The sequence below is a fragment of the Numenius arquata genome, chromosome 9 (genome assembly GCF_964106895.1).
Source record: "Numenius arquata chromosome 9, bNumArq3.hap1.1, whole genome shotgun sequence".
Lineage (NCBI taxonomy): Eukaryota > Metazoa > Chordata > Aves > Charadriiformes > Scolopacidae > Numenius > Numenius arquata.
Genome location: NC_133584.1, coordinates 34,413,564 through 34,441,323, shown reverse-complemented (window position 1 = coordinate 34,441,323; position 27,760 = coordinate 34,413,564). Strand labels below are relative to the sequence as shown.

At 40.1% G+C, this 27,760-nt stretch overlaps 1 protein-coding gene across 2 annotated transcripts in view; it reads right to left on the bottom strand.

Moving 5' to 3' along the window:
- KHDRBS2 (KH RNA binding domain containing, signal transduction associated 2) overlaps nt 1-26,235 on the bottom strand; it is a 387,275-nt gene extending 361,040 nt beyond the window's left edge. For both annotated transcript variants that reach the window (XM_074153323.1, XM_074153324.1), the window contains exon 1: nt 26,145-26,235. In XM_074153323.1, coding sequence (XP_074009424.1) covers nt 26,145-26,235 — 91 coding nt within the window. The remainder of the gene's footprint in view (nt 1-26,144) is intronic.
- Nucleotides 26,236-27,760: the final 1,525 nt, after the last annotated feature.

The following is a 27,760-nucleotide window of genomic DNA, read 5'->3' as shown; positions in this document are numbered from 1 at the left end:
AAAAGGGGTGTCAAAGCTAATAACAGATGACATCGACACCCAGAGCTAATAAGTTCCTTTTTTATTTCAGCCTTTGTTAAAAAAAAAAAGTTGCTTTTCTTACATGATTAAAACAGTAAGACTATCTCAAAAAGTGAACGATCTTGGAATAGTTTTGCGTTACAGATGACTTAGATCAAGCAGATGTTTTCAGATTGGTTGAGCTTCATGAAATTTATACAAAGGTCATAAGACACGGCACAAAGCTCAAGCAAACAATCCCAACTGAAGTCGTATTTGCTCCACATAAGGCAGTTCTCTGTCTGCACGGTGTTCCAGGAACTGTGTATCAGTGACATCAGGTCTTTCTAGTTAAGATGAGCATCTTTGTATTGCTTCTTCAGCAGTCAGCAGGGCCTCTTGCAAATGGGGCCAACGAGATTGCAACAGCTTTGGGGCAGCTGGTGACAATGGAAGAGGAAGGACAAGAGGAGGGAGGCAAGGAGACAGTGGCAGAAGTCTTTGGGGAAGAGAAAGGAGGAAAGGAACCGCACCTAACAGGACATGGAGCACACATCAACAGGTTAGGAGACACCACTGTAAAGGATTCAGAAAACTGGCTGAGATACTCGCTAGCAGCATAAGCGTTACTTTTGAAAATTCAAGATAAGATTTCAAAAGACTGAAAAAGCTAAAATGCTACCAAGCTTCAAAAGGAGAAAAGGAAAAAAATAACAAGTTAAAACAAAATAATAAGTTAGCAGTAGTAGAAATGATCTAAATATTTGTAAGCATTAGGAAGAACTTAGAACAATGCACTAGAAGTGAGACAAAATGCATTACAAAAGCTAGGAATTAATTTTGTTTTACTTGAATAAGGGTTCTGTCAATAATGTACACAGATTTAAGCTGAAATTGCATGTACAGAAGATATCCAGACCTTCCGGGGATCCTATCAACTTCCAGTACCACACTTAAATTTGAAAGATGACTGTACAGTATAAAAAGTTTTAATGTTTCATGCTTTCCAATCCTATTTTTCCTCTTAATTCCTCATAATTTAATCTCTGCATTATAGTTTTCCACTAACTTGCTGGAAAAGGTAGTCCCTCCACTACCTTAGAAATGATCTGATGGGGACCTTTCAAGCTGATGATCAAACAAAGCTTTACTACGACAGTTTGTAAAGCATAAAACAGACGTTTGACTTATTCAAAATGCAATTATCTCCTAGACTGCTATGAATATGGGTTTATAGTCGGTATCCTTTAAAAGCTCAGGTTAAGGAGCCCATATTTATTGGTGTCATTGAGATAATTGCATTTGATTTTCTTTGCTGGCTGTAAGAACTTCCAGTAGCAATTTTATTATGTGCCCTAGATGTATAAATGATTAGCAAAACGTGACTTGGTAAGTGGCAGTTTAAATACTGCCTGAAGCCCATTGTGCCTTAAAAGACATAATACATTTTTTAAATAAAACTCTAGAGAAGACATGCTGGCCTCCTTCCTGAAAAAAAAAAAAAAAAAAAGAAAGAAACAACTCCAGCATAAAGTCATCAAGATATTGTAAGGATAAAAATAAGAAGATACTGAATATGAAGGCCCTTTGAAGGCCCTTATGCCAAACAAGAGCAGGCACCCAGCTGGCAAATACAATCATCCCTAGAAATTAATATAAATTATATTAAATATACTGTATTAAATATATTTAATATGAAACTATTTTTCAAGATTCTGCATTAGGTTAACATTTAGCCTCGCTGATCGTGAAGACAGAGTTCCAGTGTCAAATGAATATAATTAAACAACACTGATCTCATTTTAAGCAAAAAAAGATATGCTGGAGGAGAGCACGGAGTCAAACTGGGGTGCTCCTCACTTCTGCAGCATCATTCTGTGAGCAGGAAAAACAGTTGCAGCCACTCAGTATTACAGTTCTTGGTAAAACTTACACCATTCCCTTTCTGCATCCATCCATGTATATTAGCATGAGAGTCTTAAATGGCATGTGTTAAAGGCACTAATGCTTTATTTGGTCTGCAGACTTGCAGAAGCAGTCCACTTTCACCCTACATGTAAAGAACATCCTCTTTATAGCGCACACAGTGGTGCAGAGCTCTCTTGGAATTTAATCTTCAAGATGTTGACCCAGAATAGCATTACAACTGTTTGTCCTTTCATTTCCCTCCTTTTCTCTTTTGTGTTGCTCAGCGAGTCCCAAACTCGGCCGCTGTCATGGTTTAACCCCAACCAGCAGCTAGAACCACACAGCCGTTCACCCCCAGTGAGATGGGGGAGTGAATCAGGAGAGAAGTGAGAAAACTTGTGGGTTGGGATAAAGATGGTTTAATAGGTAAAGCGAAAGCTATGCAATGCAAGGAAAGCAAAACAAGGAATTAATTCACTGCTTCCCGTTGGCAGGCACGTGTTTAGCCATCTCCAGGAAAGCAGGGCTCCACCACACATAATGGTTACCTGGGAAGGCAAAACACCGTAACTCCAAACACCCTCCTTTCCTTCTTCCCCGGCTTTATACACTCATACGGCATGGAATATCACTTTGATCAGGTGGGGTCAGCTTTCCTGGCTGTGTCCCCTCCTAACTTTTTGTGCGCTCCCAGCCTTCCTGCTGGCTGGGCAGTATGAGGAGCACAGGCGGCCTTGACTGCTTAGCAACAACCAAAAATATCAGTGTTTTAACAACACTTATTTTCATCTCAAGTCCAAAACATCGCTCTATACCAGCTGATAGTAAGAAAGTCAACTCTACTCCAGCTGAAACCATGACAGCTGCCCAACATTTCTGCACACTCTTATTTGACATTTGCTGTGGAAGATAGAAAAAAGAAACAGCTTCACAGTATTGCAATAACAGAATTTTATTAGAGGGTATCCCATTTCAATCCACGTATTCCTTGAGAGAGCATATTTCCTATAAATGTTCTATACCTTCCTATTATTCCAAAGGGCTAATGTCTGCCTTGTCTTTTGCTTACTGTTTATCCTTCATTCCACAACAACATCAGTTCTTCAAAACTAGCTCTCTGGTACTCACAAAACCTCCCAAATCAGTGTAACATTGCAGCCTTGCTCCCAGGTACAAAGAAAACAGTATACCCTACAATTATGAAGACTTTTTTTAATTTCAAGGTAAGACCAGATGAACTACATAAAACAATATGGTGACACCACTGACAAAACTATTGAAAAGAAATGAGAAGAAATTATAATACAGAAAATTAAGTGCTAACAAAATAATAAGTTCCGAAGGAGGCTGTTATCTGAATCCAGACTACTGGACTGAAACAGATAAGTACTTAAGAAAATCCAGAAAAAACACTCCTAGCAAAAGGAGAAAATACTAGGAAATTACAAAAAAGTCTACAGGAAATTAAATGTTTACTGTGGAAGTAGCTTTTTAGCTATTAGACAAAGATGTATTATGAACAACTCACAAAGAAAAAGTTGTGTCAAATTAAGTACATGCAGACTCCTAGTGTTCTACTTGTCATACTAATCTTCCTAACTCCATTAACCACACAGAGATTATAAACAAGGGAAAAAAGAGTCTACTCACTTATCTTGACAATATTTGCATGTGTTAGCCGTATTCTTCCTACTTAATGTATTCACATTTGGAATCCATTTAAGGGTAGCATTCAATCCAAGACTAAGGCAAATGAGGACCTCATGTATGAGGACAGGCTGAAAGACCTGGGGCTGTTTAGTCTGGAGAAGAGAGGGTGCAGGGGGGATTCTTTTCAATGTCTAAAAATAGCTGAAGTAAGGGTGTAAAGAATATGGACCCAGGCTCTTCTCAGTAGTATCCAGTGACAGACGGGACAAGAGGCAGTGAGCACAAATCCATACACAGGAAATCCCATTTAAACGTAGGAAAACGCTGTAATTGCTTTTTCTACCTGAGCCATCAAACTATTTTGCCATTTATACTTTTGAATCAGGTGGTCTGTCACATGGAGTTTTGCATTTTCTGTACATTTTGCCATTCTGTGTGAGTCTGTTAAATAATAAAAAAAAAGGGGGACACTGAAGAAGATTTTTCTGTCCTCCCCATAACCTCCAGACCTTGCAAAGACCACCTGAAACCAACTAGTTCTGCAGAGTTAACTCCATTTGCCTTGACAGCATTGTTTTATCATTACCATTATCACTGTACCCCTATAGTACAGCAATGAACTGCATTCCTTGGTGATGAAGTTTGGTTTCTAAAAGTATAGCTTGGTACTTACCTTTGCATCTTGTATTATATGACTGAAGACTTCTCCCTATTTCACATTTTATACAGATCTAGAAGAAAAGTGATGTCAAATGTAATGGAAAGTGAAGACCCCAAGAGTGAAAAATGCAGTCTTGACATTAGTATACACTCAGCTTCCACTCTTCAGTGCATGCTCTGCATACACTGAGCAGAGCATCAGTGTATGAGCATCAATAACTTGAGCATCAAGAGCAAATGTTCTAATAAAACAATGCAAAACTCAGAGAAGTTTTCAGACATGGAGGAAGAAAAAAAAATACATTATCTAATGTCAAAGCAAAAATTCCACAGAGGCAGACAAAGCCCTTCTTCAAAGGGAGCTGTGTAGCAAGCATACCAGTCAATGACAGAGACATGGACACAGCAGTCTAGTGCTAGAAGATTCACAGCAGGGTCCTCAGTAAATCTTCCCTGAATCGCCCTCTCCCACTGAAAGAGCTAGTAGCAGTAACAAGATAAGAGGATCAGGAGTAGGTGTTATAAAACAAGCACCTGACAAATCACAGTTAATAAAAAAAAAAATAAATCTTCTATTATGGAGAAAGTTGGAATATTAAGGTGTGATTAACAGCCAATAAGGTAACATATAACAATGTGACACCATCTCTAGCTAAATCATTTAACTTATCATGGAGAGGATTTAATGGCAGTAAAGTAACATTTTTCAAGAAAAGCATAGTTCTGGCTTTTGTCAAGCAGCCAAAAGCCATGTCAGGTGTACATTTGTGTGGCATGCTCTTGCATACCACGGTTGGCATTTTCTCAGCATGATAAGATGCGTTTTCATAACTTCCTCCTGCAGTTGATGCAAGTAATTTTGGCCTTGCAGCTTCCATCACGTAACTCTAATACACACATGTAAGAAATGTCCTGCTTCTGTGACCTTACTGAAACCCTGGTTTTGCCTTTAGACTTTGCTGCTGCTATCTTGCCTTTTGTAGTCTTTTTATGATTGTAAACAGCAATATGAGGATCACTCCTCCCCTATTCTTCAACTTTCTCACCCGTTCTCTAGCTTGTCTCCTATCCCTCTTATGTCAAGTCTCCTCTATTATCCCAACCTGTGGTAGCTGTTCAATGGTAACCCAGCCTATCCCTCTACTGCCATTCTGCATCTTTGACTACCAATCTAGGGATTTGAGGTTTTGTAGACTTTTTTTCTTAAATATTGTTTATTCACACAATTCCATTCACATGAACTTCCTTGCTCTTCAGGGCATTCGTTCAACTAATCTCTGGTGCCTTAGACACATGCTGGTGTTCTCTGGTCAAAAACTTTTGTTTCCTCACAAGGAAACTGGTATTAATCCAGCCCAGCATTCTCATTCTTCTCCCACTGTCCTTCCAATCCATTATCAACAAGGTTTATTTAACCTTTTAACCATAAGGCCTACCTTATGTTTATTTACCTTGAAACACAAACCAGGATGCTGGTTTTAAAGAAGTACATTTGAAAAGAATGCAGGCTGATACTGTGTCTTTGCTTAATTCTACGAGGCTGTGAAATTAGTACCTCATCTCTGAAAATATAAGCAAGAAGAGTGATGGAAGAGTGATTAAGATACATGTTTTACAACTTAATGCGTTTGACATTTGTTGAAGTCAAAATACAATGTGTGGGTGCAGAAAAGGTAGAATGAAGTCAGAAGTGGGCAGAGGCAGCTTGCTGTTTAAGAAACAAAGAAATGCCTAGAAAAACATGACAGTATGTTGCAAGAGATAATCCAGTCATTCTTAATGTATATTATTTCAAAAAAAAAAAAAAAAAAAAGAGAGCAGTTCAGTCTAGACCCTATTGTGAGAACAGGAAGACCTTCCTATCTAGGTCAGTATACACCGGATATTGGTTGGTACACTTGCAGAGATAATCAAGAACAGCTTTCAAATGTATTAACGGAGAGAACAGTTGGAGGGATGATGGGTTCAGTACTTAACTGGAAAAGACCAAAGGTTACCAAACAAACAGACCTATTACAGGTGGCAACAGAAAGCACCTTCGTAGCCATACCCACAGGAAAGAGCTCAACCAAACTGAAACTTTAAATGAGCAGGTAATATGAAGCGAGTGACACTCAGGCAGGGGGCATCTCCAGAAGGGACTCCAAACCTTGCTGATGGTTTTTACAGGCAACTCTGTTTTGCAATGGTCAGCTTCCTGATAAACAACAAGTGATAAAAAACATTTATATGTACTGCCATGCTATATTTACATAGCACCTCACACCTGCCTCCTAGAGCTTGTAATCTAAGTGAGAAAAGGGCATCATATGGCACAGGACAACAATTCAGGAATGGAATAGTGCAAGAATTATGAAAAAGAACAATAAAGAGAAAGTAAATATCAAGAACTTTTAGGTGCAAGATCCTCACTAAAAGGTAGAAAAGATTGAGATACTTGCATTATTATGCAAATATACATAAATAGTAAGCAGCAGATACTAGGACTTCTTCCCCCACCCCATCCACTATGCAGCCTAAGTAAGAGGCTTCCACACATCCAGGTCCTGGGAAGAAAGCTTTTGCACCCAACAGACCCGTTGAGTGAGGCACCATTAGAAAGATGGCACCCAGAAAAGATGTTTAGTTGGCATGGGCTATTCAGCCATTTCAAATGAAGCAATACCAACAACCAGAGATCCTGTATTTCAGCCTCTGAAAAATACTTCTTTTGTTCACTAGCAGTAATTACGTTTCTCAAACACGTCTTCCCAGATTTTCTCAATGAGGCATGTGCTGCATCATCTCTCAGTCTAACGTCCATGCAATTTACTTACAGCATAAGGTTAATTCTATACTTCCATGGAGCTAGAAATAATAGACTTGAACAGGAGTTATGACTCATTCAGGCACAAAAGAAAAATCTTAAAAAATAACTTTAAACTTTGAAGTGCTGAATCATCAGTACCCATGTCTTCTAACTCCCAGCTTGCTTGTCAAGTTATACAAAAAAAACGGAAATGTATTTCTCTAAGAATGAACCTAAACGGACATCAAAGACTCTACTTCTTCTTCCTTTGCAGTTGTTGGGTTTTCTTGAAGTGAGGGTAATATTTTTATGGTAAGTTAATGTTTGTATTCCTGCCTGATTAAGTACTCAGACACACTCTCATCCTACAAGACTCCTAATTCTAGGCATCTAAGCTTATTTAACTCCATTTCAGCTAGCACCTGAAAATTATTTTAAAAGGTCTCCAATAAATTCTTACATCAAAATGGTACTGTTTTTCATTCAGAATAACTCTTACTTAGGATAAGATCATTATCTTGGCAGTACTGTGACACGCCTCTGGACCAAACATCGTTTCCCAGTCCACGCACCTCAGGCTATAAACATTTAAATCATGAGAGATGGGGAGGTTTTAGAATTCAGAGGTCATGAACTGTAATTGTAATCAGAGGTCATGAGCCTGTAATGGCATTTACACCACATTTGAATGGCACTCAAATGAGCGACTAAACTCCAAAGGGCCTTCTATCAGCCGGATCAAAAAGTACCTTATGGAATACCATAAACAACAGAGATGTCTCACAGGTTATGAGACAGTTTTACCATAATTCACTCACCCTTTCCATGGAAAGAAATTGATAAGTAAACTGCTGCCTGGACTGAAAGCTTCTAGGGAAAACAAACGATAACACTGAAATTTTTAATGGTTGAAATTACAACCCCCAATAATGAATTAATGAAAAAAAGCTGACATTGAAGAAAAAGGACCCAAAACTTTACATTTTGGCAAGTGATCAGCTCAAAAACACTTCAGTCTTTCAAAATCTAAAAATCACTTTGGTATCACTGGCAGCACGCTGCACAAACTGTAGTTGAAGGCAGAAGCAATACAATGCGGATACTGTCAGCAGTTCCAGAGTTAAGAGAACTTGCTTATTCAGTATTGTGTTACTTAGCAAAAGTTTATAAGTGATAAACCATAACAGAATAATTATTTAATTCTCCAACTTAGGGATATGATATCATTATTTAATACACTTTTTGTTAAGCTTTTGAAAAAAAAAAAAGAAGTTAAAATGTTGCTGTCCTCTGTCTCTTCCTATCGGCAGAGACTCCAGAAGCCACCTGTGCAATAGAATCAGCAGTCAAGAATGTATTTTTGGAGACCACTGTCATTTTCAATCAAGTAGCAAATAGAATAAACATGCCCAAAATACCTTATTTACTTCTCATTCACACACTGTACTTTCTACCCAAATTCCACTACTTGGAGTGTTCCTCGATGGACAGCTGTTTGAGGTAGCCCGTATCACAATGCAATTTAAAACAAGCAATAAAATAATGCACTTAACACTGAAGAATAAAGGACCAGGCAGATATTGCAAATTTAAATTGTGTGGTGCAGTTGTACCACAATCCACAATATTCAGGTGACTGCATATCATACAGTGCAATCTCCTTATGACCAGATTCTGAATCCGTAACAGTATTATTAGATTTAGAATAGTCTATTTTAGAAAAGCCTTACTCTTTCCAACATCTAAATTAAATTATTAACTATGCATAGAAAGGAAAAAAGCTACATCCTATAAGTTACCCTTGATCATTCTATGCTATTCTTTTCTCCTCATGTCTAGTTAGGAGGAGATTTCTTCATTTTCATATTTGAATGCATAAACATTTTTCTGTTTTGCTGTTAGTCAAATTGACTCAAAGCAAATAGTGTAATAATCATAGAATGACTTGGGTTGGAAGGGACTTTCAAAGATCATCTAGTCCAACTCCTCTGACGTAGGCAGGGACATCTTTCTGTCCAATCTGAACGTACCCTCTTTCAGTTTTAAACCATTGCCCCCTGTCTCTCAACCTTTCTGCATAGGAGAGGTGCTCCAGCCCTCTGATCATTTTTATGACCCTCCACTGGACCCGCTCCAACAGGTCCATGTCTTCTCTGTGCTGAGGTCTCCAGAGCTGGACTCAGGACTCCAGGTGGGGTCTCACTGGAATGGAATAGAGGAGAAGAATCACCTCCCTGAACCCGCTGGCCACAGTTCTTCCGATGCGGCCCAGGATACTGTTGGCTTTCTGGGCTGCCAGTGCGCATTGCCAGGTCACATCTAATTTTTCATCCACCACTATCTCAAAGTCCTTCTCTACAGGGCTGCCCTCAACCCATCCATCCCCCAGTCTGTATTGATATTGCCCTGACCCAGGTGCAGTATCCTCCATTGGGCATTATGCCTGATGCCCATGTGAAAGTACATATTTGTTTGCTAAAATGATACAGAATCTTTATGATCACATTCCAAAAAAAAAAAAATCTAGGAAAGTGGAGATTTTGTAAATAAACACTTAATATGGAAAGTTTTGTATCTTTAAAGTTAGAGAGGGTTGGGAATATTTAAAGTAGCTGTAGTCAAAATTCATTCAAAATAAGAATTTGTCTCAGATGACATGAATACCACAATAATATCCATAAGATATTCACATTTACTCTTGAGCTCAGGAAAGTAACAAAAAACCCTCAACATTCAAGTGTGGCTCAATTTATTTTCCCTGACAAACTGTACTGTGGACCATCGAAGTATAATATCCCACTTTAAAAGTACAGATTAAATCTACCTTTTGTTATTCTGACTTTAAAAAGAATAAAAACTAATATTAGATACTGCAATGTGAAAAATGGAAAACAGTTCAAACATTCAAATTCAAACAGAAAACTAGCTTTAGCAAAGCAGGAAAATCACTCCTAACAGTATAACTGAAATATAGGATTTTGCTCTACAGATCAATTTTTCTTTAACTAAAAAAAAAAAAAAAATCCCAGTGTATCCCCAGTGTATGGTCAACTTGAACTGGATCCTCCCAGAAAGCTGTTTGCTATGAGAAGATCTACTTGGGACAGCAATTTAACATATATTAGGCATTTAAGTCCAAATCCTGATTCAGTTTTTAGCACAGTCTTTATTCATGCATAAACCCTATGTATGTTGCTGAAATGTCCAATTGTAAGCACTGCACTGGAGTGACATCTGACAAGTTTGCCTTAGCAGACACTCAATAACCAGCTTTTCACTGACTTTCCTCCTCTGGAGTTTTAGTGGCATCTTTTAGAAAAGGCTAAGTTTTTTTCCTATTAGTTTTATTATCAAAAAGTTTTGGGGTTTCTTATCTGTGTCTTCTGTTCTGAGCCAAGCAACATCTGAACTCATTTTTATTTGACACTTATTATCTTCTTGAATAATCATACTTGACTCCACCACTCCTAGTCTCCAATAGAACTCGGTGCTTTCTAGCGTGACAAAAATCTAAAAAAAATTTTGAAGTAGGCTTTTTTTCCCTCCCCATAAAATGTCAGTGACGTCTTATCTCCCAAAACTTGCTTCAGAAGCTCTTAACACTTTTAATAGTTTTCATTTAACTCAAGCAAAGGAAAGCAAATATGAAGCTGCTAAAAATAATGAAGAATACTAAACTCCAGTTATATTTTTCTACACTGTTTAAAAGAAGATTGACAATGTAGAACAATGAATATCACCTAAGGATGAAGAACATGTTTTTCAACAGTAGGAGGACTAACCATTGTAGAGTAAGAGAGGAATTAAAATTCAAATCTGGGGAAAGATGCTCAGAAAAAGACTGTTCAGAGATCTAGTGTTAGGTTTCAGTGGAACAGCTTGAATTTGGCACATAAATCCATCCACTTTGGATTTAGCTGCAAGAAGGTGCTCTATAGAGAAGCCAAACCTCACATAGGAGGAGAGTAGGGGTTAAATTATTTACATGCTGCAGCAAACAGCAACCCAAGGTATGATACACCCATTGGTGTTTACCAGGAAGATCCATTTTTATGAGGCTGAGGACAATAAAGTTTAGATAAACTACACAAATCCTCAGAGATTTGGAACACCGCCGGGAAAAGCTAGAGAACTGGGTTAACACTCAAGAAGCAAATGTAGGACGTTCAAGAGAAACGAGAAAGAAAAAATAACAGAATAAGTTGAACAGAGATCACTGTAAGAAAGATAAAATAACTAAGCTGTGTGCCCCCCAAGACAAATAGAAAGGTACAAAGGTATCTTGGGATAGTGAACGGTGTAACAAAATCCCACCTCCTCCAGCCATCTGAAGCAACCAATGATGACCTCTCCTCTCCAAAATACACAACAAGCAAATCTAAATACAGAGTAACATGAAAAGAAATTACATAGTGAAACAATCTGCATTTTCTAACTATTGTGGAATAAATATGACCAAAATGGCCACGCGACATCTTTGAGAGTACTGAAATAGCCCACCTACAACAGTTTAAGGGGTCAACAGCTTCTGTATTTCGGTTATAATGAAAACAAAGTGTTACTACACCTAAGCAGGATTCAACAGGAGACCCAAATATCAAACTAGATGTTCTCATGGCAATTTGAGCTAAAAGTCACAATAAAATCAGTCTGGAAAGATGTGGCAGTTACAATTCTTCAGAATTTGAGGAAAAACACAGTGGAGCAAAATCCCTAAATAATGGGGTTTCACATAAAACAGGGACACCTACTGCCAGTGTTACTGAGGAGAAGAGGGCTTATCACAAGACGGCTGGCAGAATAAATTTTCACCTGCTATATTAGGGTAAAGCATTAAAGCCAAGCACTTTAAGGACTTCAGGTAAAGCCCTTGGTACAAAAGAAAATTTTGCTCCAAGTTTCCAAGATCACAGTATCTAAAAAAGAAAACATGCAAAAATGCATACATGAACATCACCATGATTACAGACTATGAAACATCCATTGAAATTTATCAAACTAATATTTTTTATTGAGGAAACCACTAAGGCTTATAGCCCATGTCAAAAAAAGTCAAATAAAAGGAAAGCCACTTTACTATTGCCATACGAAAAATCACCTCCCTGGAATGCCATTTGATGCAAAATTCTTATTAAAATGATTGGGGAAGGAGGGGAGGGGACAGGACAAATCAAACCATAAAGCTGTAAGACTTTGGTTTTTTTCTAGATGACTGTTCTCCCTTTCCTGAAATAACCTAATGAGAAGATGCTACTATGCATAATATGATCTTGCAGATCAATCCCATTAGTTTATTATCTGCTGTATCTGACATAGGATGTACTGTAGTAAGCCATAGTTCAGTGGTTTTGTTTAAGTAATGTATAGGGAAGTATGGCTTAAGACAGACCTCAAATAGTCAGTATCCCTGACTTTAAACAGTGAAAAAATAATGTTAAAATAAAAATATGCCTCTTAAAACGGTTCCGGACTTCAACTCTGATCCACATTCAATATTGTTAAAAAACAATACAAATCGTGAAGAAAACGTCAGCAGATAACAGTTCAACAAAAATTGTTAGCAGTAAGGCTCACACTGCCAGAAACTAATGCAGGAATCTATCCTCTAGGATTTTAATTTACAAAAGGAAGGAAAGCGAACAAACCACAATTTTACTTGGAATGCTAGATGTGGTCAATATTTCACTTCAAACTGGTTAAATATGTCCTTAAAGTCCCAGCTCTGGTCTTCACCCCGCTCAATGCTGGGACAAGACTACAACACGCAGCATCACTTCTCTCTATGCCAAATCCTTGCTTTCTTGAGAAACAAACAAAAGCATGTGAGAGGGGAGAAAGTAGCACTATACGACAGGCAATCAACTCGTACCTACACATGTCAAGGCCAGCAACAGGAAGACAAACATTTTACCTGAAATCTCAGTTAGGTTACTCATTTCATGTCTCTGACAAATAGAATCGAGTCTGCTAAGCAACGGGGGAGGGAATAGCTTTATTGCATTGGATCTTTTCCTAAATTTCAGTCCACTTCTTTGTTTTAAAACAGTGGATGAACCTGAATTACCCTTCACTGAGCAATATTGCAACTGCTAAAGCTAACCAGAAAAGCCTTACAATAAATAATTGTAACATAGCCTTCCCATGTGTTATGAAACGTGCATATATATTTTTAAACGACATTTGTTACCTAAGATAAAATTAATGTTAACTGAAACTTAAATGACCTATTTAGAGTCCTTTGATTGTTTTCTTCTACCATGCAAGCCAGTAAGGTGCAAAACCTCATATTATAGAGAAACAATCTTACCTCAGAATTGCCGATCAAGTCCCCTTTTTTTTCAATCCACTGCTTTACACAATCTTTTTACTATTAGCAGTTTGAAGCTGGTTTTATCATCTACAAAAGTTTTTGTTTCAGTTTATGGATAGCACGGAGTTAGTTTTAAAGACACAGGACAGTCTCCCGATTGTGAACTGGTGCTCACATCACTATGAAGGTTGCTGCATTCTAATCAGTTGCAAACTCCACAACTGAACGCTTTCTCAATATAATTTCAGCATATCTAACCTTTCTTCTGTGAAGCCCCGTAAGGCTGGATAAAACGTTCACCATCATCTCATCCTGGGCCTGAGGAGTTACTAAGTAATTCCACGTGTGGTAATACTCATGTACTTTGAACCACATTTCCATGAGAAGACGAATTACATCTAATATGTGGGATACATCAGAATGTTTGGAAATTCCAACACCTGAGTAAGTTCATCTGTATGTATGTAAGACATACAGAAGTCACTATTCCTCAGTTCCTCAGGGGTCGGTACTGGGACCAGTGCTGTTCAACATCTTTGTCGGAAACATGGACAGTGGGATAGAGTGCACCCTCAGCAAGTTTGCCAATGACACCAAGCTCGGTGGCATGGTCGACACGCTGGAGGGAAGGGATGACATCCAAAGGGACCTGGACAGGCTTGAGAGATGGGCCCATGCAAACCGCATTAAGTTCAACCAGGCTAGGTGCAGGGTCCTGCACCTGGGACATGGCAATCCCAGGCACAAATACAGGCTGGGTGGAGAATGGCTACAGAGTAGCCCTGAGGAGAAGGACTTGGGAGTGTTGGTAGATGAGAAGCTCAACATGAGCCGGCAGTGCGCACTGGCAGCCCAGAAAGCCAACCGCATCCTGGGCTGCATCAAGAGAAGTGTTACCAGCAGGTCATGGGAGGTGATTCTACCCCTCTACTCTGCGCTCGTGAGACCCCACCTGGAATACTGTGTCCAGCTCTGGAGTCCTCAACACAGGAAGGACAGGGACCTGTTGGAGCGGGTCCAGCAGAGGGCCACGAAGATGACCAGAGGGATGAAGCACCTCTCCTATGAAGACAGGCTGAGAGAGCTGGGGTTGTTCAGCCTGGAGAAGAGAAGGCTCTGGGGAGACCTCACAGCAGCCTTCCAATATCTGAAGGGAGCCTACAGGAGAGCCGGAGAGGGACTCTTTGTCAGGAAGTGTAGTGACAGGACAAGGGGTAATGGTTTTAAATTGGACGAGGGGAGATTTAGATGAGATATTAGGAGGAAATTCTTTCCTGTGAGGGTGGTGAGACACCGGAACAGGTTGCCCAGGGAAGCTGTGGATGCCCCATCCCTGGAAGGGTTCAAGGCCAGGCTGGATGGTGCTGTGAGCAACCTGCTCTAGTGGGAGGTGTCCCTGCCCTTGGCAGGGGGGTTGGAACTCAATGATCTTTAAGGTCGCTTCCAACTCCAACCATTCTATGATTCTATTTCTGGAACACTCATCCTTGAAACACGCATGACCATGAATACCGTTTTCTTTTCAAAGCAGCATTAGCAGTGTTACACTGAATTATACAGGCACTGGGGGATGGACCAAGGGTTACGGCCTAAAACATGAGTAATCAAATGATAGAAGTGCAGTTTTTTTCCCTAAGATAGTGCACTATGCTACCACTATTATATTATATTCATCGCTTTCTTTGGTAGGAAAAGAAATATATACACCCAGTTACTATTTATCTGCTCCTATGGCTAAGTAGAGCACGTAGCAAGTGAAGTATATTACTTTGATAAACATTATGCCTTTAAAGGGGGAAAAAGGTATCCAATTTAATTTTCATTCCAACATTTTCCATGTGCTCTGCTCTGTCTTTCTGAGCTCCCCCCCAACTGATCCTCCTCTCTCCTAAAGATACACTATCCAGTCACCTGCCTTTTTCCTCACCATAACGCCTTCTGCTCAACGTTCCTGACACCCTTCTCCAATAAAGCTGCCAGCTTTACTCCCAGCTCAAGTCTCCATGGAAAAAATAAAACACCTCCTCCTCTTCACAGAGCTTCTGAGGAGAGGAGAAGAGTATAAAACAGAATGAAAGTGTCCGAGGGTGGGAAGTTCACTGTATTAGCTGCTCAGAGGAAGGCTGGGGGCAGTGTCAGTTACCAGTGGAAGGCAATGCAGAGAAATAAGCTGGGTGAGCAGCACTGAAGAGGCAGAATCTGGAGAATCCTTCTCATCTGTAATGAGAAGGCCACTGATATAAATAAATAAAAGTCCAACTTCACAGCTCATAACACTAGCACACTCCAATCCAAAGTTTGAAGGCTCTATTATGTAAAGAAAGAAGGCAACTCCGTATCTAAAACTTCAATTTGTTCAGTGTTACAGTACTACCTTTTAAATAAAAGGCGTAAATAAACTATTAACTAGCTAACCATAGTATTCCAAAAGGACTGCAAATACCACTACAAGGAAGATCTCAGATGCTGTTTAATATAAAATGAGGATCACCTCTGCAAAATAGATTGTTGTGTTTAATTAATGCATAATTTAATACATATATATGTATGGCAGACACCTACAGTGTCTCTGAAGCCATGAAATACAACAGTATCAAAATTATGTAACTGCTAACAGAAGCTTTTCAGAAAGAGTTGAACTTCATTTTAATTTTTCTTAAATAACCAACAGCATTTTCAAATGCTTATTAGCAGCTACTTTTATCTATCCATTTTAATTGAATAAAATGTAATTAAAAGCTTCCAGAAGTCCTTATTAAAGGTTCAATATTTCTAGCTTCCATCAGTTTCTTACAGCTAAAGTAACTGAACATTTTTACACCTGTTAAACCAGAATTTAATTCTTCCCTTCGTTGTTTTAATTTTATTCTCTATATCCTTTCTGTACTGCTATGCCCTCCTCCGCTTCCTTTACAATCTCCCATTATTTTTTTTCTCCTTTTTCCACCTTTCCTGCAATTTCTGTTCCTTTTTCCCTATTCTTCCCTCTCTCCACCCTACTTTTTCATTATTTATAGAAAACCTTTAAAGGCTGTGAGAAGGGACAGAGGTGAACTGTCAAGATCTGGAAAGTTGTAGGCAAAAGTTCATATTAGCTTCCAATTATTTTCTATCTATCTCCAACTGAGGACTTCTTAGTATTTTGATGGGTGCAGAATCACATCATGCTCATGCTTTCTGTCTAAACTAAGCTGGTCCATATGGCTTTCTGATGAAGACACTGTCCACTCCCACCACAAGAAGCACTTGGATAGTTAACAGTACAAACATTCCTTATTAAAAAAAAACACAACACAAACAACATTATCTCAAAGTCTTTGTAGTAGTGGAAAAAAACTTAGTCTTCTCACTTGCACCAAACATATCATTTCAGATTATTGATATACTTCGGGGCAGCAAGAATATTTTCACGCTGGAACAGATGGTTTGTATATTCTAACAAGCTGATACTGCATGAACACCTTTTTGTCATACACAGCTCAACTTAAACTATTGTATATCCGTGTTACCTCAGTTTAGTCTTCCAGAAAAAGAAGAGTAACAAAATAGGTAACATGAGCATCTGTTTTCCCACATTCCCTGCTGAGCTATGGACTCCTTTGCTTTTCCACTGGTCACTAAACTATTTCTTACAGGATTTTGTACAACCTGATCTGTTGATGTTTACACTAAACCACTTGCAGCAAGCAAAGAACAAACCAACCACTCCAGTAACAGCAGCAACAGAGCATCTGGAAGACCCCTGACAAACAAAACTGAATTAGAATAACTTACAGGACATTGTGCAATAGCATATTTACAGAGACAGGACAATCTTCTTGTTAAATAGGAACATGTAGGATCAGGAAAAAGAGTCTACGTAATGTAAGAAGTGAGAATGGCGGATTACCTGTCAATGGCTTTTGAAAATAACAATAAATGGATATATAACTCATATATTTACCTTGATCTGTGAGCATGAAAACAAAATTCTTTCAAATTTTACAATGGGCTAAAGTAAAGCCCACTAGTTTGCATACAAATATTATGTGAAATAATTGCAAACATGTATCTGTGCAAAAGCTAAGTCTATTAGATAGCTCTACAGTCCCATGGATACACTGGGATAATAAGTATCATTTACCAAAATTAACTCTCCATTTTCCTGTTGAACAGCTATCTGAAAACAGGGAGGGAGAAAGGTCTCTTTGAATTCTACCTCACTTTATCATTCCTTAATTTACCCTTCAAACATCTACAGAGAAGTCAGTAAATCACTTAAGAGTTTGGTGCTGCTCATTTCAGCAGAACTGGGGAAAAATCAGTTAAAGTTGCAAATTGAAAAGTCAGGGAGCCAGCTTCATAGCTGCAGCAAATCAGCATAGTCCTAAATATTTAGAAAAATAAAGTCTCACTCTTTTCCCAGCTAGAGGTCTGATGCCAGAGGATACACAGCACAACCCCCAGGTGATACCAAGAAGTTCTTGCCGCAATCTCAAAAAAAAAAAAAAAAAAAGACAAAAAGCAAGAAACAAATTTGCTTAGAAATATTCAGAAAAATAAGCAATATGAGCCTACATTATCAGAAATATGTAGCATAAAAATGTACACAATGATAGGTAAGAAGGTAACTCTAAATTTTTCAACACCAAAAAAAAAAACATTTTCAAAACACACACATGGTCCTTGATTTCATGGCAAGTTCTTTAACTTCAAGCATTTGAAAGAGAGCTTCGAAATGTACATTTGAATCCTAGGGAGCATTAAACTAGGGGAATATGCCAAGAGGGGATTTGTTTTCTTTCTCCAGTGCTCACGCCTCCTAAGAAAACAATTTTTCTTCTAATTCACAGCACTGCTCTTCTGAAGCTGACTGATTACAAGCCATGGGCTTTGATCCCTACCTTTGTTTTTCCTGAAGATGTACCTGCCTTCAGTTAGCAAATCTAAACTGCTTCTACTATAAAAGTAGAATTCTTTTCCTTCCAGATCCAAAGCAGACCTAAAAGGAGGAATGCAGATTTTAACAAATATTTTATAGTCTAGCATAAGGTGTTACTTTTTTTCCAACAGCTACATCAATTCCCAGAATTCAAAGTATTTTACAAACCAAAAGCTTTTGAGGTTTACTTCTTTTCATGTAACCTTTACGACAAGGAATAGGTGCTAGAGGATCTGATGAACACTTCAGCAGGTGGAGAGAAATTCAAAGGCAGGAGTGACCTGCCCCATGTCTTTTAGGCTTCGCATCATGCTAACCCAAGGAGAACAGAGAGGAATGCCCATTGCCAGCAGAGCATTTGAAGTGTTAAAGATGTCTTCGGTTATATAACATGCAGACATATAAGAGCATCAAAACTTTGTATCATCTCATTTAAATGTGGATGATCCTCAATATTACCACAGTAGCATCATTATGAGTTTCACTTGATAAATTTTTCAGTATTCAAACTAAAACCCCTCAATTTTAACAGCAAAACATGCAAAATCAGGAAGAGGCATAAATTATTCCAGGAATTGAGGGGGGATGGACAACATGACTGCAGATTTTTAATCCACTGAAAGTCTTAGATAATTCTTCATAGTCTTTATTAGTTCAGTCCTTTATAGGATAAGGAAATATTGTACTCATTTCCAGCAGGATTCTAATTAAAATATGACAGGATTTACAAAGGACTGTAGTAACCAGGATTATTTTTACCTGCAAATTTTAAAAGAATAATTTCACATTAAAAGTAATAAGAATAACACACATTTCTTATAAAGACCTTTTTCACTTGGAGATCTCAAAGATTAGAATGAAATTCAGCATTAGTCTACACCTTACAGATGGAAGTTTTAGAAGGTATTCATTGAATGTATAGAGTACGAGGAAGAAACTCTGTGTACTACACACCTCAGACATTTACCCAGGTGTCAAGGTTTTCCATTTCTCTGGTCAGACTACCTAAGTCCTTATTGTTTATACAGCCAAAGACTACACTGTAGCATCATTAAAGTTCCCTACTTTACACACTTCATTTTAAAAATTGTCTGTTTCCTCACTTACTCTGATACGATGTGCTGATGTTCCTAACCCTATGTTACAATATCCATCCAAGGACTGAAAAATGCAATGTGAACAAAAGATGAATGCATATATTCACATTGCTTAGGAAGCATCAGCATGCAAACCAGCATATTTTTTTTTCCTATCACGCACGCTTTAGGAAGACCCCAAATCCTTGAGGAAAACACTTTCCTTATTATTTATTTATTCTCAAAGTTGATTTTTTCTTTTTAAAAAGTATATTCTGAGGTCAGCTGCGAGGACACCGAATTCTCCTTCAAATTCAGCAGCTTGTTGGAGGAAGGAGATTTAAATTGAAACAGTTAAAAACTGCTTGTTTTTGAAAAGGCACTTGTACCTTGAACTGAAATGTTGGATAACTGCAGTGACCCTGCAAGTCAAGAAAACACTGTCTCATCTAGGCAGCACGTTTAGCCTACGGTACAGCTGCAAGGCACAGAAAGGTGTGACATATTCTTATTTTAATAAGGCTTGGAGAGGAACTACCAAAAACACAGCTACATTTATGCTTTCTAAGCTAAGACCCAACACATCTCATACTTTGAGCATGAAGCCACGTCATCAGTTGTCACGGAGGAACAGTTTCATTCTTACAGCGTTGCTTTGGTGGGCTATAGGTAAATGGTCAGCCTTTCTTAGGAGTCTTATGCACTGGTCACTACTGATCATTAAATAGTCCTGCAAATCTGGTTGTCAGCATATATTGTCTGCGTATTGCTTACAGGAGAAAAACATGCATCCAATGCACAAGAATTTGATATACCTGCTGGGCCAAACTAGCCTTTTCCCAGAAGGTGCTAGGATACGAAGCTCTATTTTGGCATGCGGAGCCCAATTATGCCACCTCCTGGTTACGAATGGCCACTCTTCTATTCTACACATTGCACAGGTGTTCCGTACTTGGGAAGTTAATAGTTGACCGGGATTTTCTACTCAGCTATCCAGCTATTATGCCTTCTCTTGGTACTGAATGCAAATGTGATCAATTTCCCAAATCCTTGAGTTTAAAAATATCTACTTTGAGGCATAAAGGGAGAGAGATGGGCAACTATAGTAGGTGTTCCCTGAATGAATACACCAAGGAGCCTAAGTATGAAAGAAATTTACTAAGAGACTTCCCAGAACAAATAAAAACCACTCTTTTCCTTCCAAGGAAAATATTCATATTGCCAAAAACCAGTGCACTCTGCTGATGAGGCTATAGCCATCCAGATAAGCCTCAGAGCAAATGCCTTTGACCTTCCCTTAAACAGTTGATACTAAATTCTCCTATTTGCACTGAATTGAGCCTTAAGCAGTTCCACCGAGTCAAATTGCACCATTTAAAAAGAGTGAAGCCGTATTTATTTATTTATTTTTAACACAAGGGTATCAGAATCTAACCTTCAGTTATTGCATTTATATCGTTCCCTCTCTGTGAGAGAATTTGCTGTGTTTCAAAGTACGTATTTTCTAAGATCACAGATCAAATGGTCCTAAGCTGCTTCAAATGTCTGAAAGGGAGAGAATTTTTCTTTTAATCCTATCTATCTTTTTTTTTTTTTCCCCTCTCCTTTTATGACTAACAACTTAGAGCCAATATAAACACTTACAAAGGTCGCTTTGTTATACCCATTCTAACATTTTTACAGTATTTTGTTTTCCCTAAATCTGGTTATTGCCTTGGATTCATCTGTATTACATTCTGCAAGGCAAAAGCACTTCCTAAGATTACGAATGCATACCATGTTGTCACACCATGATAAAAAACAAACCTATTCACCTTTAAAAAAAAAAACAAAAACAAAACAAAACCCAAAAACATTAAGAAAGCAAAACTCATCAGTCAGTTCTAAAACCTACGGTATATTCTACTGATTTTCGTGATTACAAAGATATTAGCTGCATCAAATACATTATATTTATATAAGGACTGCCTGATAGCCCATTAATGGCGATAGAAAGATTCCCATTAACCTTAGCGAGCTTTGAACCAAGTCTGTAATGCCTAGCACATCACTGCTTTACAGAAATCCTAAGTACCTTGTATTCATCTGGAGTTTGCAATGATGATACTCCTTTTTTATTGAAAATGATCCAAATGATAGATATATAAATCTGGTTTCTAATGAAAGCAAGATACCTAAAATACATGCTCCAAACATTAGCATGTTTCCTGAGTCAATCTTCCAGTTATTTACAGTGCATTTCCTGGGACAGCAAAGTAAACCATGATTAATACAAAGTATTTTGTGAACACTGTGTTTTTCTTCTCATCTGATGTAAACACCAGGAAAAAAAAAACAATAAGCAGAAAAGTGACTGCCCACAGATTAATATTAATGTATGAATTTACATTAGCACTTTATGTTAATCTAATTTTAATCCAAAGGCTTGTTTAGACAGAGTAAAGTAATAAATTTGGAAGTATATTTTCACAAGTAGTTTTCAATGGAAAATTTCATAAAAATTAAAAAGTATCAAAGGCCTGACTTTAGCAGGTCACAGGCTTGACCAACAGCCTTTCACACCTTGGGCTAAGGATATGATTGTCATATTCTGTATTGACAAAAAAAAAGAATTTTCATATAGTGACCTTATTATTGCCCTAGGTTTTTAATAAAAACGTATAGTTATGAACTAAATATGCCTTTCTGTATGAAAAGCAAATGCATCTCCAGAAGTCCAAAGGAATCCAAAACCCGCATAAGCCAATAAATCAGTTGAAATCCTGAACATAAAACAAAATGAATTTGCATTACATCAACAGTTTTCAGACTAGCTAGAACAATTATTGCAGGCTCGTGTGAAAGACCGTACTAACGCTGACTCAGTGTAAAGGCTAAGTAATCATATATCTTTTGAATAATCATGCCCTGTCCTACAAGAAGCTTTATGACGCTAAGCTGTACGAGTCTAATTGACATGACTTGGGGTTTAACAAACTCATGCTATGCCACGTGGAATAATCTAGAGACTTAACTCGAGATTAAAGTTAAAGGCCCGATTCCCATTGCCTTCAGAATGCCAGTTGAAAGTCTGAGGTCAACTGCACTGTCATTACAATAGAGAGAAATTAGCTACCTCATTACCCAAGTAATGCTGATATTTCCACAGGGAGAGACGCTCTTACTTTGGCCAGCTCTTTCCAACAGGTCTTTTTCCTTTATGATTATATTACAACACACATAGCTGGCTTTAATAATATACTGTGCAAGATAGTCTAAAGTCACACACATATAAATACATATAAAATTTGATTGTCCCAAAAAGTTTATAGACAATTAGCTGACACCTTAGCTTATTAAAAATAACACCGATATAAAACAAGTTTTGAACTACCAAAAGGTTCCAGCCAGTTGTAGCTTTCTATGTCATCCACACCTTCACTGATAAAGTCACACATTTAATGTTATATTCATAATCATAGGTATCTTACACAAAGCAATAAACATTTACATACATGCAAAACCAGCACACATCAGCAGCTCATTAGCTACCATGGAAGGTAGCACTAGAACAGAGAGGCTCTCACTTCTCACTGGAGCTTCAGAGTGTGCTGTGGCAGAAGCACAAGTTAAGTACAAAAGGTACTGCTCAAGAATATGCTTTTCGTTCTTCCCCTGACCAAGCATTATCTCACTTCATACATTGATCAGGAGATGTCCTTACTGGAAGCAGTACAATCTAACCCAAGAAAATAACTACCTGCAACCAGTCTACAATAAAATAACTTAAGATCATCCACGAAACAGTGATTCTTCCATCTGTTATAACATCCTGGTACACAAAATACTTTGGTTAATACAGAAAAGCCCTCTCCACCAGACAGAGATTTGCCTGTTATTTAAAGTTTGGCTACCTATTACAACTAAAAGAGGTCTTCCGCTTTCGTTGCTGTCTAGATTATATTGTCAGAATAAATATGTTCAATTTTGCATAAGTTTGGATAAATCAGACTGAGGTAAATATCACCAACCATTCACACTTCACAAGTTCTTCTAACAGATGACTCACAAATGGCTTTTCCATTTCTAATAGTGTAATAATCACGCAGGAGCTACTTCTACATGAACCAGGTAATGACCCGGGGGAAATAAAGTGTCTTCTGATTAAGGCACTAGATTAGTTAGTTAGAGACTGGGTTCATTTTCAGAACCCACCACAGATTCCCTTCATTTTTAGAGAAATTACTTGGTTTACGCCTTCACACTTTGTATCTAAGAAGCACTAGCAGCTTTTTCCTCACTTTTGTGTTGTTTGGTAAGTATGCAAATTCTCTGCTACAGGAACTGTTCCATTTCTGTGGGTTTTACCACACATTGCACCACGGAGGCTCTTACCCAGCTAAGGACTAAGGTAAGTAACTACTATTCATCATTCAGCAGTGAGGGCTGAATAGCTACTGATTCAGGTGTGCATCTGACACAGGTCAAGTTGTAGGACACAGACCTACATATTAAAAACATAAGTAATTTGTTGTTTTTAAAATAAACTAAGTACACAAAAATACACAAACCAAAAAAAAAAAAAAAAATCAAGCAAACGACAACAACAACAACAAAACATTAATGGGGAAAAACACAGGGTCTTATCTTCACAAGTAAATCCAGTCTCGTAAATTGAAAACATAGTTCTGGAATGCTTATCACTTGCGTGTCCTGCAGTTTCACACAGCAGCATGTCTCTTCTCAACCTCAGGTTCTCGCAACTGGCATGAAAAAAAATCACAGCACTTTCAAGTCAGAGCAAATGCTTGAGCCTCTCAACTCTGAAACAAAAACCTTCAAATCTACACTTACGCATTCTATATAAACTCTACTGGCAATCAAAAAAAAAAGCTTAGTACGCCAAAAAATAACACCTGGCTGCTATTGTTATTTTTGTAGGTGATTGTGCATTATATTTTAAAGAACAGAAATCCAGTCTGGAAGTCTGCTTCATTGCGGACGTATCCTAGAACTACAGTATTCAGAGATCCTTGCACCACTGTCCCATGTTCTTCTGGCACCCCCAAAAAAAAAATCTGCTAGTTCTATACATTTCCTTCCAATTTATACACAGCAGCAACCAAGGCATTAATTCTTGTTTCCTTAAGCAGTTATACTGTTATTTTGATGAGAGTGTTTTAACAGTCATCATATGTTAGACTCTAAAACGAATCTCTAGAAAGCTTGACAGATGGTGTTTTGAAGGATAATGCCAGGTATCTGGTGTGAATCTGACATTAGCATTCCCTACAGACAACTCACCTTCATCTTTTAAAAATCCACTGAAATATACATAGTCCTAGTTATACTAAGAAAGAATGAGAAAGCTAATCATTTATTGTCTCACAGTTGCTCAAAATGCAATTTCTGTGTGGACTTGATGCCCAGAAGCATCTATTTTATTCTCCCATTTTTTTAAGTTTACTTCGCACGCTTTCGATTTTGTCCTTCACGCATTTTCTTTCTTTCCCATGCACAGGCACACACTCTCAGTAGATACCTCCCCCCTCTGGGAAAAGATCGAACTGCAAGGTGCAAAAAAAATACATCCCTCTAAGAAATACGGACCTTGTTTATTGAATGTTTATTAGGAAAAACAAGCACAAAAAGTAGCATGGCTGCCTTTTCAGCAGGTAGCTATGACAAAAGCATACTAAATGTGTCGGCGCTCCTACTGAATTTCCCAGCTATCAAACAGCAGGACTCTAACAAAACATGGACTCGGTACCTTCATTCAAATCAACAGAACATATATTAAGGAAAGACAATATAAAGACTGCTGACAGACAGTTACTGCTACCATTTTAAGTTTTAATTAGTTATGATTTCCCTTAAGACATCCAAGAACTTTGGAAATTATTCACCACCTCTGAATGTGAGCTTATTTGAATTTGTGACTCTCTCAAGGGCCTAACCATACATTTCTTTGCCTGAGTCTTATTTAAGGGCTTGATAGGTTGTTTTGGTTTATGCATCATTCTTTACTACTTCTTTTGGACATCAGGTTCCAAGTTTAACAGCGATTTTAAAATAAATAGGATATACCTCAGAAGAAACAGAAATATTAGGGGAACTTACTGGGTTACACTTCTGCAAAAGTTGAAATGCCGTACCACAAGGCCCGCGCTCAATAACTATATTGAGCGGTTATTAAGAGAGAGTAAATTATAAACTTTCTAAAGAATCTCCAGTTGAACTAGTTCAACTACAGCAAGGAAAGCAGAGGGAATTACACGGAATAACAATGCTGCAAGCAGTATATTCTGGATCACCATCGAAAACCAAGAGAAAATCATCACGTCCTGGATGAAACAATGTCACGAAACTGATAAGCCATACCCAATCCATGCCTGACATTGCGTGGCCAGCTTAAATAACAGCATTACCGTACAAACCTTACGACTTGAGCACAGGAGACGAGATGTAACGACTTTAACGAGAAACCGGCATCTCCCTGCGCGCAAATAAAATCGGGGCGACCACGGAAGCCCTTCCCGCAGAGCCCAGCCACCCGCGGCGGAGGCGACGCGTCGCCAACGAGCAGCCACCGAAGGGCACCCCCCAGCCCAGCCGGGCTCCCTCCTGTCAGACGGGCTCCGGGGCACACAAGCCCGGCCAGCTGCCCCTGCCCGGCCCCTCGCTCCGCGCCTCCCCGGCCCGACCCGACCCGACTCCCGCCCGGAGACCCCCGCTTCCTCCTCTGGCGCCCGGCGGGGACGGCCGAGCGCCGACCCAGAGGGCGGCCCTCGCCCCGCCGAGCTCCCCGGGGGCGACCTTCGGGCGGCGGGGTCGGGGGGTATCGGAAGCTTACCGTCGGCCAGGAGACGCATGGCGTGAACAAAGGAGGGATCCAGGCTGTCCTTCTCCGCCATCAGCTCGGGCAGGTACTTCTCCTGCTCCATCGCCTCGGAGCCGCCGCGCCTGGGCACGCCGGGGCGGGCTGCGCGGCCGCCGGCTCGCTCCTCCGGCCGCCTTTCCCGGTCGCTTGCCCGCCTCCCCCTCAGCTCCCCGCGGCTGGCAGGTGCGGTGCGGAGCGGTGCGCCGCCCCGCCTCGCCTCGCCTCACGCCGGCCCGCCACTCCCGCGGCGGGGCGCGGCGCGGCGCTGCCCGGCCCGGCCCTGCCCTGCCCTCGGCGGGACTGGGACTGGCACCGGCACCGCCTCCGCCTTCCCCTCACGGGGCGGGGGCGCGCGCGAGTCAGCGCGTGCCGCTGCCCCCCCGCCCGCCTCGCGCGTGGCTTTCCCCCCGCCTCGCGCGTGCCTTTCCCCCCGCCTCCCGCCAGTCAGCGACCCGCTCCCACCGGCGACCGTCGCCCCGCCCCCCTCGCCGCTCCCATTGGTGGATGCGCCCCGGTGAGGGAGGGGCCGGGCGGGAGAGTCGCCGCGCCATTGGCTGTCGCCAAGTGGGCGGGGCCGGACGGGCGGCGGGTGGGAAGGCGTGTGTGTGTGTGTCTGTGTGTGTGTGTGTGTCTGCGTGTGTGTGTGTGTGTCTGTGTGTGTGTGTGTCTCTGTACACGTGTGTCTGCGTGTCTAGGGGTGTGTGTGTCTATGTGTATGGCTGAGTGTGTGTATGCACACATGTGCGTGTGTCTGTGCGTGTGCCTGTGCACATCTGCACACGTGTATGTCTCTGTGTGCGTGTGTCTCTGTGCGTGTGTCTGTGTGTGTGTCTCTGTGCACATCTGCACATGTGTGTATGTCTCTGCATGCGTGTGTCTGTGTGCGTCTCTGTGCGTGTGTCTGTGTGTGTGTCTCTGTGCACATCTGCACACGTGTGTATGTCTCTGTGTGCGCGTGTCTGTGCACATCTGCACACATGTGCGTGTGTCTCTGTGTGCGTGTGTCTGTGCACATCTGCACATGTGTGTATGTCTCTGTGTGCGTGTGTCTCTGTGCGTCTGTGTGTGTGTGCGTGCGTTTCTGTTTGTGTGTCTCTGTGTGCGTGTGTCTGTGCGTGTCTGTGCACACCTGCACAAGTGTGTGTATGTCTGTGTGCGTGTGTCTGTGTGTGTGTGTCTCTGTGTGCGTGTGTCTGTGCGCACCTGCACACATGTGTGTATGTCTCTGTGTGCGTGTGTCTCTGTGTGCGTGTGTCTGTGCGCACCTGCACACGTGTGTGTATATCTCTATGTGCGTGTGTCTCTGCGTGCGTGTCTGTGTGTATGTCTGTGTGTGCATCATGTGTGCGTGTCTGTGCTCATCTGCACACATGTGCGTGTGTCTGCATGTGCGTGTGTCTGTGTGCGCCTGTCTGTGCACATCTGCACACATGTGCGTGTGTTGCTGTATGCGTGTCTTTGTGTGTGTGTCTCTGCGTGTGTGTCTGTGTGCATCTGTGTGCATGTCTGCGTGTGCATCTGTGTGCGTGTGTATATGCTTATCTGCACACATGTGCATGTGTCTGCGTGTGCATGTGTCTCTGTATGCG